The 14,463-nt window shown below is 35.6% G+C and overlaps 3 protein-coding genes across 3 annotated transcripts in view; 2 read left to right on the forward strand and 1 right to left on the reverse strand.

Moving 5' to 3' along the window:
• Window positions 1–968: 968 nt before the first annotated feature.
• On the forward strand, window positions 969–3,365 carry LOC127811019 (cyclin-dependent kinase inhibitor 4-like). Its single transcript, XM_052350697.1, has 3 exons — window positions 969–1,517; window positions 2,552–2,758; window positions 2,852–3,365. Exons 1-3 carry the CDS (start codon window positions 1,105–1,107, stop codon window positions 2,919–2,921), a joined length of 690 nt encoding a protein of 229 aa, XP_052206657.1. The 5' UTR covers window positions 969–1,104; the 3' UTR covers window positions 2,922–3,365.
• Window positions 3,366–4,590: 1,225 nt separating this feature from the next.
• Window positions 4,591–6,805, reverse strand: LOC127811893 (cytochrome b5-like). Its single transcript, XM_052352088.1, has 3 exons — window positions 6,324–6,805; window positions 5,496–5,562; window positions 4,591–4,937 (listed from the first exon to the last, which is right to left on the reverse strand). Exons 1-3 carry the CDS (start codon window positions 6,411–6,413, stop codon window positions 4,696–4,698), a joined length of 399 nt encoding a protein of 132 aa, XP_052208048.1. The 5' UTR covers window positions 6,414–6,805; the 3' UTR covers window positions 4,591–4,695.
• A 7,304-nt stretch (window positions 6,806–14,109) lies between these two features.
• Window positions 14,110–14,463, forward strand: part of LOC127811421 (26S proteasome non-ATPase regulatory subunit 1 homolog A-like) — a 30,180-nt gene continuing 29,826 nt past the window's right edge. Inside the window, exon 1 of the mRNA XM_052351280.1 lies at window positions 14,110–14,426. Coding sequence (XP_052207240.1) covers window positions 14,269–14,426 — 158 coding nt within the window. The 5' untranslated portion in view covers window positions 14,110–14,268. The remainder of the gene's footprint in view (window positions 14,427–14,463) is intronic.

The raw sequence follows: 14,463 nt of genomic DNA on the forward strand, positions 1-14,463 counted from the left end.
TAGTGGGCCCCATGTCGACGTTGCCCTTTTCACCTGACAGGCAAATTAGATTTGTTGCTCTTCGTGAAAAGTGCAGCGAGTGCGTGATCCCACGCGCATGGTTTTATGCTATCTGTAATATGTTGCTAAAAACGAAAATGAAAACGTAAATTTACTTTTCACGTGGCCAAGGAATCGAATGATCTGGCGATTACTTGTCATCTCGCGAGATGAAGAGAAATTCTCCCTTCCCCCCAAATTTATTTTTGAATTCCAAATATTAGCATAAATATATTATTTCAAAGATAAAATTACAAGAAATTCCTCCTACCATTTATTCAAAAACACATTAATTCAAAATTATCGAATTTTTTTTATTACTCAATTACATTCAAGTTGTAATTTAGAAAAGTCAACGAGATTTTAAATCAATAATAGTTAAACATGGTGACAATATTACAATGATAACAAATAATGATAAATAACGTTCGTTGACATTTTAATTACCGTTTTTATAGCGTTGACCCGATTAGTTGGTTGGTAAGCTATAAGTAATAAAGAAGATTCGATACAAATTGTAAGAAGATCGTCATATTAACTGCATATGAAATTATTATAATTATTATAATTTTTAATTATTTAATTTTGTCCTGATCATAAAATTAAATAACCATTCGATAAATGAAATTGAAGGATATAATAGTCAATTAGACCCGTTCGGTTAGGAGTATGGTCGGTTACATGATTTTTTAAAAAGGTAAAATGTTACATTTTTTTTATTTTTGGTATTATTTATCCATTAGCAAGTGCAATTTTATGAATTATTTGAAAAAATATTTATTTAGAAAAATCAATTGAGGAAATATACCGTGAGAAAATGGGGCCTGTGTTATATCGTGGAAGAGTGAAATTTCGGTAATACCCTTCTCTGTATATATCTCATTATCTCCCTCCTATATATATATATGTGTATACAGGAGGCTTCTTACGCACTGCGAGCTCTCTCTCTCTCTCTCTCTCTCTCTGAAACAGAGGACGAGAGTCTTCTCTTTCTCTCTCTAGTTTATAGGCTTCCATGAGAGGTCGAAGCCACCAGTGAGGAAGAGGAAGCTGAGTTAAGTGATCATGGTGAAGTCCACTAGGAAGGTGAAGAACACCGGGAAGGTTGCTGCTGGCGCCGAGGAGACTGAGTCGTCTGTCGGCGTTCGAACTCGAGCCAGAGCCCTAGCTCTGCAGCGTCCCCGGATGAAGGTTCCGGCGGCTCCGACCGGAAACGGCGACGCCGGATATCTGCAGCTCCGGAGCCGCCGCCTCGAGAGGACCCCGATGGGGAAGTCCAAGAAACAGAGGCCGGGAGCGGGAAGGAAGCGGGGTTCGGGGTCAAACCCTAACCCTAGCGGAAAGACAAGCTCTGAATTGGTGGAGGAGACTCTGAAAGTGGCGGCAGAAGAGGAGGAGAAGCCAGACGGCAAGGGTGATCTGACGGAGCTTGATGGTTCGCCTGGAGAAAATTCGCCGGAATTGGGAGGCATGGAGAGGTTCGTTTTCATCTTTCTTTCCTTCTTTATTTCTTTTTGTTGAGTTTTGGTTGGTGAAAGATTTAGTCTTTGATTTCTTGCTTTGTTTCTGAGGTGAAGCAGGGGAAGACACTAAATCAGAATCATTAAACTGCTTTGAGTAATCATTTGTCTTCTTCTTCTTTTTTTTTTTTTTTTTGGCTAAAAACTTACATCTTTGATAAAACTAATTCTTTGCCATTGCGCTGTTTGGTTGCTGAGAAAATGCGGGGGAAAACCCAAAATCAAAATCTTTAAAATTGGAACCCATTATTCTTGAAATTTGAAGGTAGAGAGAAGTGTTTTTTTTTTTCATTTTTCTCGTTTAATTGGTTTCTCCTTTTGGCTTATAGGGGCTTCAATCTTTTGATAAATATTTCTTTTTCATCTGGCCGTTTTTTTCCCGACAAAAGCCGGGAAATGGACAATAACCAATGTTTCTGAAAATCTGTTTCAAATATTTCTTGGAGCAAAAAAAAAAAAAAAAAAGATTTCTTTTTGCATTTATTTTCCCATTTAAATTCAGATATCGTTTTGTTTTTTTTTCTTTTTGTATTTGTTTTCCATCTGTTTGGTTGCCAAGAAAGTTCCAGAGAAAAATCTCTGGTTTTATCCAAACGTTTAGAGCTTGCCCTGAAAGTCCAGGACTGCATTTTCTTGGTTTCTTCTTGTTGGGTTACTGAGATATTGTAGCAGAGAAATTAGACTGGCTGTCTAGTTATTTTTAGTTCACATGCTGGAATATTTTCGTACTATTTTTCAATTTTCTTTTCCTGTTTTTCCCTTTCTCTGTTTAGCCTGTGAGTAATCTAGGACACTCTTGGGTACACTGTGTTCTTGGAAAAAGAAGAAGCTACAATAAGCTATTTATATAATTGTTTTCTCGATCGGGATGATCTCCTCAGTTGGAAGGAGTTTCTCTTTTCTTCTATTCTTTTTGTTAAATTTTCATTCGTATCTCTATTTCGAGGTGCATTATTTTCAGGGTCTATTTTCTTTCTGTTGATCTGTGGTAGGAGCCAAAGGGAGACCACACCTTGCAACATGATCCAGGTTCCAGAGAGCATGAGAACCCCTGGCTTTGCTAACAGATTCATGCGCCCAACTGAGGCTCAGAAGAGGATCCGCAGTGCCATACAAGCCAATGCTGCAGTGATAGACGAGGCCATGGCTGAATACTTCGGTTATTCAGAGAAGGAGCTGCAGAAGCAGTTCAAGGAGAAGTACATGCATTTCATCATATTCTCTCTTGATGATCCCATTGTTATCGTTGAATGGAGAATTCTCTTCTTGTGTTAACCCCAATTCGCTTGCAGGTACAACTTTGATCCCGTGAAAGAGGAGCCCCTCCCCGGCCGCTATGACTGGGTGAAGCTGAAGCCATAGGCGGGTAGTTCTCCCGTCAAGACTGCAAATAAACAGCTAAATATATCATTACTTAGCAAAGGCGGAAACAGTTGCAGCAGTAGTTCTTTTAGTTTTCCATTGCCCATTATTATTGCCTTCTTGACCTGTAAAGGAATTAGGGGTGGAGGGAAGTGTAGAGCAGCCCAATGATCTGCCAACATAACAAAACAGATAACAGCAGGGTGTTTTTGTCCGACAGATCGTCTGAAAGGGGAAAGGAAATAGTTTTCTTGTTTTACAGTTGAATGAATATAGGTCAGTCTAGGCTGTTGATACAGAAAGTTTGTTGGGTTTTTCTAGTCTTTCTAGCTTTATTATGTCCTCCCCTTCGCTGTCTATACTTGTACTGATGAAACTCCTTGCAGCTAGTTAGCAGAGTCTCTGCAGTAAACATGGCCTTTGTTGTTGTTATCATCATCATCATCTTTTATTGTCTCTGCATATTGATTTGTTTTCATGTGAGACAATGAGCCTTTCATTCAATTGCTGGTGATCTTACTGTTTGTTCTCAGCCGCTTGAGAGAATGGTTCATTGATGTTCCTGGTAGTGGAGGTGGGGTTGCTTTAATGGTGGGACATGTCTTAGAAGAGTCTTGTCTACCCCATTATCATTGTCTGGCTTTAAACTTTTTTTTTTTTTAAACTTCTGCAACTTACCCTTGAATGAGACAACTGAAACCTTGTCAGGGTTGGCAATTCTAGAAGGGGGGAAGACAAAACTGGTTTGAGGATGGAATGAAATTATCATCTTTTATCCCATAAAGCTGATCCAAAGGGTCAGGAAATATGGCAGATTGCCCATTATTTACTTGGCACATCTATAAATATTGTTTAATCTAACGAGTTTTATGTTGCTTATCAACTAATTAATCCAACTTACAACGATGGATAGGCTTGTTCTTAAAAGATGCAATCAGTTATACACAGAATTCATGAGGAATCTTTGTGGTTTCAATGACATATTTCCACATGCAAACAAAGGGCCAAACTACTTCTCCATGGCTCATATGATTCACTTCTTACCAATCACTGAGTTTGGTAATTTTAAGTGTCTTCCATTGCTTCATATAACCAAATGATAATGAAAGCCCTGAATTTAGCTTTTGAACTGTTGCATCATAATCCTAAACAACACATTAGTGACATGTATCTCTTATGTTGAACTGTTTTTGGAATAGAAGCTTGAATACATCTACTAAGTCCATCTAAGCTCCTTTTGGAATGAATTAACTTTAAATTTTGATATTTATTTACAATAAAGTTTACATATAATTTGTTTATAAAGAAATTATTATGTTTAATGAATTTTTATGTTTAGAACAACACGATCTAAATTATAGAATTCAATTGAATTCTACAAATTTATCTTTGAAATGATTTTAGAATTGAAGTTCAGCTGTGATCGTTGCGACTCTCTTGAGACTTACTCTCTCGTCTTTTTTCTTTTTTTTTATCTTCCTTATTGATTAGTGAAAACTTGTTAAATTAGATATTTAAGAAAGAAGTAACAAGTACGACTAGGAACTTATCATAACAAACTCTTTTATCTAAAAGAAAACACTTTTACTATCATTGTTGCATGTGCTTGAAATTTGTTTGAAAAAAAAAATATTTTTATCAATCAATAATGAAAAAAAAAAAAACATGTTTAAAATAATATTTATATAAATTCGTGTCTAAAAAAATATAACAAAGATTGCACAATTAATGTCTTTTGCTCGTAATTTCAACTCAATCCATAACCACAAAATGGTTAAGTGAAGAAGCGAACAATGGCAATGGCAACAACCAAGACAGAAAAGGGAAGGAATCTCCGAAAGAGTTGGAATACGACGTTTGACAATTTATCATATTTAAGAACTTGCTTAGGAGATGTCTGCACAATGGTTGTAGGCATTGACAATGGATCAACCTCTCCAACGTAGAATTCGTCCAACATTAGCCTTGCAGCACTGCCATGACCGGCATTCTCAAACTCTTCACTTGCATCTTTCCCTGCAAACTCATGTCACTAATAACTAACTCGTCGCTCATTCTAGTAAAATGTGTCACTAATAATCAGGCAACAATTATAGGTAATAGCTAGGCAACAATTATAAATTTCTATAATTAGTGTGAAATAATGTCAACAATAGTAATATTGAGAAATAATGCCAACAAATTTGATAAATAATATTTATAAATTGACGTGGCATATACAAATTCATAATAATTTTATCTAAACTTAATAATTAACCTACTCACTTCCATGAATTGTTATTAATTTTTGATAAAATTATTATAAATTTGAGTAGAATTATTATAAATTTGTGTGTTATGTCAATTTATAAAGATTATTTGTCAAACTTAATTATGAAAATAACATTTCCTATGATAGTATAGGATGCTTTCTATGGGTTGAAGAAGTGTCACAAACTTGCAACATCTGTTAACTTGCCACAAAAACATTTTTGCTTTTTTTTTTTTGGTCCTTTTTTTACTTAGTATCATTTTTTACTCTTTTTTTTTTTAGCAAGTGGGTATAGTGTTAAGGCATAAGTTGAAATGTTATACCAGCTGCCATTAACAAAATCTCTTGGCCACCAGGATGCACCAACAAAAAGTCTGTCACATCATATGCCTGCTTAGAAAAATCAAAATCGAATCTTTAGATCAAAAAATTAAAATCTTTTTATGCAAGAAAGTTCAAAATGGAAAAATACTTATTTAAAGTTGTTAATTATTTTAGGGCTCAAATTATTTCAAGACTAGTTTATGGGATCTTTTGGCCCCCTACAATGATTTTTTTTTTTTTTTAACATAATTGAAGTGGCCATCAAGCATAGAATTTGAATTAATATTGAAGCTGTCAAGTGATTGAATGCATAAAGAAATTAAACTATAATATTAAAAGCAAGAGGATAAGGACTTTAAATAAAGAAGAAAGCCAACATTTTGGAACAATTCATGCCAAAACTTGCATCTCTTAATTAATTAATTAACAAAAACAATAAATAAATTAGTTAAGACAAGAGTTTGAATGCTTCATAATTATTAAGAAAATCTCAAAAGGATAGATCGGTGGTCTAGTTGGTTGAATTTACTTCGAGCACGCCTTCTCTCTCTTTTTTCTTTTCATTTTTTTCCACATACACATCTAACTTGAGCATAAATCAAGTATTCATTGAGTTTATAGAAAGAAACTATTACTCAAAGATTAGATCGATTACTCAAAACCTTGCATACAAATCAAATAGTATTGAATACATGGGTTAATTAACATTAATACAAATTAAGTAGCCCTATTATGATTCTTCTAAACACAGAGAAATCAACCCTAATCAATTAATCGCACTTGTTTCAAAAGATTAGATCAGAAAACTTAAGAAGATGATCAATTACCTTGCCATTGATGATTACCCAACAGTCTTTCATGTCACTGTGTAGGGAGACTTCTGCAAAACTGAGCACCTTCCTATCTTCAGGCCCCATTGCTTCCCTCCTCTTCTTCTCTCTCACTGCAGATTGGAAGCTAGAACTTCTATAGTTTATGCTACTTCACCAAAATTAGAAAGATTAAGTTAAAAACCAAACATCTAAGCGAAAGATGGAACTTGCAGTTGCTTATGGAGAGAAAGATGGAGGATTATGATTCTGATTCTGGGCTTTATACATATGAAGTTGTTAATCACGATTTATTAAATAAATATAGATATGTATGGTTGTGGATGTTGATGTTGAAGTGTTCTATGGAACCAGAAAGCAAAAGAGACAGAAAAATGTTTAAGAAAAGACTAGGTGGGGGCATGAAAGGCACTGAATGAGTTAATGGGAAGGTATCTTGAAAGCTGTTCTTGAACTTGAAAACTTGTGCTTGGTTTTGGCTGTATTTAGAGGCATTATTGTCTTTGTTGTTTTCTTAGGCATTGTGTCATGTTGCCTTGGGAATGCATGGATAACATGAGTGATACATGTGATAAGGATCATCTCAAGGGGTGAAATTATTAAACCACCCCTAGAGAATAACAAAACATGACCCCATCATATGTCTTTTATCTCCGAACAATAAAGCAATGACACATGTACTCTTATTCAACAAATTTAAATCTTGAATAATAGTCCTAAAGAATTTGACATGGATTGGAGAGTTTTGTTGTTTTCTTGTTCTAGATAGGAAATCCCTATAAACCCATAATTATTGAGCTTGTAAATTTTAGAAATGACACTGAGTATCATATTTCACCTATCCTATATAAGCAGAACTCTTGCAGATGGATCAAACTAACTCATTTTGCTCTTTATATACCATTTAGCCATACTTGTTACTTCTTTCTTGAGCATCTCACTTGGTAAATTTTCATTAATCAATAAGGAAGACAAGAAAAAAAATAAGAGAGTAAGCCCCAAGAGACTCGCAACTACCATGGCTAAACTTCAATTCTAAATTCATTTCTAAGATAAATTTGCAGAATTCAATTGAATTCTATATTTTAGATCGTGTCATTCTAAATATGAAAATTTATTTAAGATAAAAATTCTTTTATAAATGAATTCTATATCAATTTTGTTATAAATAAATATCAAAAATTAAAGTTAATTCATTCCAAAAGGAGCTTAGATGGACTTAGTAGATGCATTCAAGCTTCTATTCCAAGAAAAATTCAGCATAAGAGATACATGTCACTAATGTGTTGTTTAGGATTATGATGCAACACAAATGACTGGCCAGACTACATAATATTTGGGGCTAATTTTAATATTGAACTTTTATTTTATTGTGTGAGTCCAATAGGTGAATTCTAGCTTGCCGATCATAGATGTAATCTTCACATAAAAGATAAATTCAGGGCTTTCATTATCATTTGGTTATATGAAGCAATGGAAGACAGTTAAAAGCCAAACCCAATGAGAAGGGAACCTATTCAGGCAAGAGCCGTGTGATTGGTAATAAGTGAATCAAATGAGCCATGGAGAAATAGTTTGGCCCTTTGTTTGCATGTGGAAATATGTCATTGAAACCACAAAGATTCCTCATGAATTCTGTGTATAACTGATTGCATCTTTTAAGAACAAGCCTAACCAGGTAAGTTGGATTAATTAGTCGATAACCAATGTAAAACTCGTTAGATTAAACAATATTTATAGATGTGCCAAGTACATAATGGGCAATCTGCCATGTTTCCTGACTCTTTGGATCAGCTTTATGGGATAAAAGATGATGATTTCATTCAATCCTTAAAACCAGTTTTGTTTTCCCCCTTCTAGAATTGGCAACCCTGACAAGGCTTCAGTTGTCTCATTCAAGGGTAAGTTGCAGAAGTTAAAAAAAAAAAAAGAGTTTAAAGCCAGACAATGATAATAGGGTAGACAAGACTCCTCTAAGACATGTCCCACCATTAAAGCAACCCCACCTCCGCTACCAGGAACATGAACGAACCATTTTCACAAGCAGCTGAGAACAAACAGTAAGATCACTAGCAATTGAATGAAAGGCTCATTGTCTCACACGAAAACAAATCAATATGCAGAGACAATAAAAGATGATGATGATGATAACAACAATGTTACGAACAAACAGAGATAGCAAATCTCCACATACACACTCCCTGTTACCAACAAACAGAGATAGCAAATCTCCACACACACTATCAAAATCAACTCTGATGAAATAAAGACATAAACGAAACAAGAGGCAGAAGATTTATAGTGGTTCACCCCAAAACAGGGGCTACGTTCACTTGAGCTTCGGTGAGAAGAGTTCACTCCACTAATATATTCAATCCGATTACAATGAAATCGAAACCCAAAAACAACCTTGGTTTTCTAATTCAAAAACGCTCAGAATCACTAACAGATTAAGAGTTTACATTCGATCAAAACAAGAAAAACCAGAGAACACGAAAGGGAAAACGAACTGTACAGCATTTACAGAGAGAGAGAGAGAGAATGAAGAAACCCAAAAATGACAACCTCCTCGGCACCTCCTCTTTTCTTCCGTCTTTTCCCTTCTCCGAATCATCAATCTCGAGGCGTGGTAAATAAGGCGATTGAATGGCTGGGATTGCATACAATAAAGCAGCACAGACGGCCTGGATAAGATCGTGCAAAAGGAACGACTACAAACAACACGACAAAAGGCCAAAAAACCAAGGGCTTGGGCTGGCCCAAAGGTGGTTGCACATTGGCCCTCCAGTGGGCGCCCAAAGGGCAGCCCATGGTTGCCAAATGGCCCCCCCAATCCTATGGGCCACATTTGATGTTTCACATAAAATATAACAAACAACAACAAAGGCCATGTTTACTGCAGAGACTCTGCTAACTAGCTGCAAGGAGTTTCATCAGTACAGGTATAGACAGCGAAGGGGAGGACATAATAAAGCTAGAGAGACTAGAAAAACCCAACAAACTTTCTGTATCAACAGCCTAGACTGACCTATATTCATTCAACTGTAAAACAAGAAAACTATTTCCTTTCCCATTTCAGATTATCTGTCGGACAAAATACCCTGCTGCTATCTGTTTTGTTATGTTGGCAGATCATTGGGCTGCTCTACACTTCCCTCCACCCCTAATTCCTTTACAGGTCAAGAAGGCAATAATAATGGGCAATGGAAAACTAGAAGAACTACTGCTGCAACTGTTTCCGCCTTTGCTAAGTAATGATATATTTAGCTGTTTATTTGCAGTCTTGACGGGAGAACTACCCGCCTATGGCTTCAGCTTCACCCAGTCATAGCGGCCGGGGAGGGGCTCCTCTTTCACGGGATCAAAGTTGTACCTGCAGGAGAATTGGGGTTAACACAAGCCAGAGAATTCTCCATTCAACGATTACAATGGGATCATCAAGAGAGAATATGATGAAATGAATGTACTTCTCCTTGAACTGCTTCCGCTGCTCCTCTGAATGACCGAAGTATTCATCCATGGCCTCGTCTATAACTGCAGCTGTTAGAGTGTGTCTCAAAATTGTATTGAGACTGTCGACAGATGATATGTTGACTGTCGACAATCGGGTAGAATCGGCGACAGATAGGATATACCCGCGGACCATTAATCATAGGGATGGCCGTTAGGCCGTTAGAGTCTGCAGATCTAAGGGCCATACCCTATCTTGTTATCTATCATAACGGTTTTATCTTCTCCTTGAATTCATTGAAGACTCTATATATACAGCTACAGAGCGTGCGAAGAGAACACAAGAAGAAGCTACTAAATATCCGTTGTCCCTCTTAAGTGTATACCGCTGTAACTGAGGGAAAGATTGAGAGGTTGTGTGAGTGCTTGTACGCACGGGAAAGGGTTGTGATTTACTGTAAAAGTTCTTGGGGTAGTTTCTTGTATGTAATTCTGTAAAGCTTGTGTTCTTGTTCCTATAGTGGATTGACCAGGGGTAACCCTGTCGTGAGTAGGATTCACTTTGAATCCGAACACGTAATCTCTGGTGTTCATTGTGTGTATGTTTGTGGGCATTGGTTCTTTGATTTGTTTCTATTTCTTCTTGTTTCTATTCCTGTTCTTGAGCTTGTGGTCGACGGCCTAGTGTTCATCAGTCGACAGACAGACAAGGAAAAACAACAGCAGCATTGACTCGTATGGCACTGCGGATCCTCTTCTGAGCCTCAGTTGGGCGCATGATTCTGTTAGCGGAACCAGAGGTTCTCATGCTCTCTGGAACCTGGATCATGCTGCAAGGCGTGGTCTCCCTTTGGCTCCTACCACAGAACAACAGAAAGAAAATAGAGCCTGAAAATAATGCACCTCGAAACAGAGATAAGAATGAAAAATTAACAAAAAGAATGGAAGAAAAGAGAAACTCCTTCCAACAGAGGAGATCATCCCGATCGAGAATTATATAAATAGCTTATTGTAGCTTCTTCTTTTTCCAAGAACAGAGTGTACCCAAGAGTGTCCTAGATTACTCACAGGCTAAACAGAGAAATGGAAAAACAGGAAAAGAAAATTGAGAACTGAAGAAGATGATTAATTATATATACCTTGCCATTGATGATTACCCAAAAGTCCTTCATGTCACTGAACAGGGAGACTTCTGCAAAACTGAGCACCTTCCTATCTTCAGGCCCCATTGCTTCTCTCTTCTTCTTCTCACTCACTGCAGATTGGAAGCTAGAACTTCTATAGTTTATGCTGCTTCACCAAAATTAGAAAGATTAAGTTAAAAACCATCTAAGCGAAAGATGGAACTTGCAGTTGCTCAACTGTGGAGAGAAAGATGGAGGATTATGATTATGATTCTGATTCTGGGCTTTATACATATGAAGTTGTTAATCATGACTTATTACATACATACATATATATATATATATATATATATGGTTGTGGATGTTGATGTTGAAATGTTCTATGTTGTATTGTGGAATCAGAAAGCAAAAGAGACAACAAAATGTTTAAGAAAAGGCTTGGCAGGGGCATGAAAGGTACTGAATGAGTTGATGGGTATCTTGGAAGCTGTTCTTGAACTTGAAAACTTGTGATTGGTTTTGGCAGTATTTAGAGGCATTATTGTCTTTGTTGTTTTCTTAGGCATTGTGTCATGTTGCCTTGGGAATAACATGAGTGATATATATGATCAGAGTTATCTAAAGGGGTGAAACTATTAAACCAACCTTGTAGAATAACGAATCATGACTTGTCAAGTATCCTTATATCTAGGCAATAAAGCAACGATATGTGTCCACCTACTCAATTCATATCTAAGAGATAAAGTTAATGATTCAAATCTTGAATCTTAGTCCTGAATAATCTGACATGTATTGAGGAGCTTTATTGTTATTTTTTTTTAGTTAAGGAATTCCTATGGACACATAATTGTTGAGCTTACAAATTTTGGAGATAACACTAAGTATCCCGTCTCACCTATTTTATATGAGCATGAACTCAAGATTAAGCGGACTAAATCATCATGCTCTTTGCATATTATTTTACAACTATTTTTCTTGTGAAAACTCATTTTTCCTAATATTTTTACTATAAATATCTTATAGGCCATCTAAGTTGGACACTTGCAAAAGAAAAAATAAAATTAAGGAACTTTATTTTGACAATAAAATATATTTCTACTATTTTAAAAATTATTACCATACAAAAATAATATATATATTTTTTAATTTCAAAATAAAAAATATTAAAAAAACTTTCTTAACTCTCATTTTAAACTATTTCAATGAGAAAATACTTACAATAACATCAATAACACATAAGTTTATTAATTTGGTACCACCAACTAATTACATAAGATATGAGTTTTTATTTTTCTAAGTATTGCACAATATTATTATATTATCTATATTATTATGTAAGTAGATACTGCATTTTAACCTTATAAAATAATGACAATAAAGTATTTTTCTAAATGGCCCACTACAAACATTCAAGAGTTTGAGATATAGCGAGTTCATGGATTCGATTTTGTCTCAGTGTAGGAATTTACAATTGTCAACGTTCAATTTCAGCGGACCCTGATTCGTTTTTGGGTCGTGGTGAGTAAGTCCAAGGTGTCAAGAAGAGGAAAATAAAGATCTCGGACGTGAACCGACACCAGAATTTTTATGTGGTTCGGTCAGAACAATACCTACTCCACGACCGCTCTTTAATTATTCTTTCAGAATGGTGGTATCTGATTATTCTCTCCCTTCCTTTTGTTCCCCTGACCCTCTATTTGTACTGAGGGGTCTTTACAATTTAGATAATATATAAAAATATAAAGACTGCATAATGGGGGACAAATTGCCCTTATCGTTTGCATAAAATCGAGAGTGGGATCCCTATTACGAGGAACATGGGCCGTTGCAGGTAAAGTAATTGGATCGTACCTCTAACTCATAAGCAGCTTTGCCACTTATGCGAGTTGGGGGTTTTAGGCTAGCGACCTGGGTGGTTCAGCGAACTGAAGAATACTGTCGGGAGCTCATTAGTCGATCGTTGGGAGCTTCTCGAAAGCTCGCTTTACGAGCTTCAGATTTCGATGGTGGTTGGACTTTTCTTGGCGAGGTCACCTGGGCCTTCTCGACTTTGGGTGATTTGGCCGGTCCATCGGACCGAGTCAGGCCCATATGGGATGACACAAGAAATACATATAACAACAATCAACTATATTTATTTGAGATGTCTGTGGTTTGGCTCGCGATAAATCTATTCATCCACCTAAAATTGTGTAATAAATAAAACATGAGTTTTAGAGAGAACAAGATAGATTTGGGTTGAAGGTTGATTGTGATCGAGATATCCCTCGAGTTTCTCATGTTAAAATAAAAGTTATTCTTTAAAAATAAAAATTAATTATGTTAATAAGATTTAAAACATGTGGCCTCTAAATAGTAACTAATTTATCAAATAATTATATTATTATACCAAAACTTATTTTGTTTAACTATTATAGAAAAAATTAAAAAATAAATTATAACCATTAAATGCGACTGAATTAATTTTCATTCAAAAATTTTTACTTTTTTTTGCATGGATCGCATTTTTGGTATTTAATATTTCAAGAATTAATAAATCTAACATTATCTCCTGATACACAACTAAAATAAAGAAATGATATTTTTTTAAAAAGTAAAAAATAAAATTGTCAAAAAATGCTTAAATAAAAAATATATAAGAACTTGTTTGTAAATATAATTTTTAATATAAAAATTTATAAAAAATAATTATTCAAAATAAGAATAAACATATATTTTATAATGCATTTAAACAAATTATAGAAAAAATTAAAAAAAAATTGAGTCATTATAGAGATCAAATTTTGTCTATCTTTAATCTTTTGACCTAAATGCATTTTCAAATCGAGCACATTTCTCTGATTTTTTTTAATATTACAAAATAATCCTAAAATATTTTTAAAATTGTAGAAATGAGGTAAAAATATTTTGTTTTGTGTTTCTCAGAATTTCGATATTGAAAATGTTTCAAAAATGCCAAAATAACGCCTCTGAGGTGTTTTCATGCATCATAGGTTATATTCATTATATATAAAAAATTATTTTTAAAAATTATTAGCATTGCGAATAATATTTTTTTTCCATTATTAAATGATTATGTTGGGCTTATTTGAGTTTTGCCAAACTTTTTGGGTGCCTCCGAGATGGCGAAGAAATAGAATGGCACAATAGCAAATATGCAAAAGTTACGAATTGCTCCGATGCTTTTCCGGATCCGCAAGATACATTACAAGCTTTGCCTTCTCTCTCCTTCATAAGTCGATCTCGTCGTCCCGATTTCCTAGGGTTTCTTCTGCTTCGAAACCTAAACCTAGCTCTACATCTGCGGGTATCAAAGCCCCTTTCAATTCTTGGAATTGCACTAGTAGTTGTGGTGGTGGTGCGGTACTATGGCATCGGCGGCGGCAGCTACGGCGCTGAGCTCGGCGGGAGGGCTGCTGGCGATGCTGAATGAGAGCCACCCCTTGCTGAAGCTTCACGCTCTCTCCAATCTCAACGCTTACGTTGACTACTTCTGGCCGGAGATCTCCACTAGTGTTCCCATCATGTGAGTCCTTCCGGTCCTCTCTCGATTTGTGAATCGC

Source organism: Diospyros lotus, chromosome 10 (assembly GCF_014633365.1).
Source record: "Diospyros lotus cultivar Yz01 chromosome 10, ASM1463336v1, whole genome shotgun sequence".
Lineage (NCBI taxonomy): Eukaryota > Viridiplantae > Streptophyta > Magnoliopsida > Ericales > Ebenaceae > Diospyros > Diospyros lotus.

Coding starts and splice junctions, on each gene's coding strand:
- LOC127811019 (XM_052350697.1), top strand. CDS start 1,105: ATGGTGAAGTCCACTAGGAAGGTGAAGAACACCGGGAAGGTTGCTGCT. Junction 1,518..2,551: donor GAATTGGGAGGCATGGAGAG/GTTCGTTTTCAT, acceptor GATCTGTGGTAG/GAGCCAAAGGGAGACCACAC. Junction 2,759..2,851: donor CAGAAGCAGTTCAAGGAGAA/GTACATGCATTT, acceptor ATTCGCTTGCAG/GTACAACTTTGATCCCGTGA.
- LOC127811893 (XM_052352088.1), bottom strand. CDS start 6,413: ATGGGGCCTGAAGATAGGAAGGTGCTCAGTTTTGCAGAAGTCTCCCTA. Junction 5,563..6,323: donor GGGTAATCATCAATGGCAAG/GTAATTGATCAT, acceptor TTTTCTAAGCAG/GCATATGATGTGACAGACTT. Junction 4,938..5,495: donor GATTTTGTTAATGGCAGCTG/GTATAACATTTC, acceptor ATGAGTTTGCAG/GGAAAGATGCAAGTGAAGAG.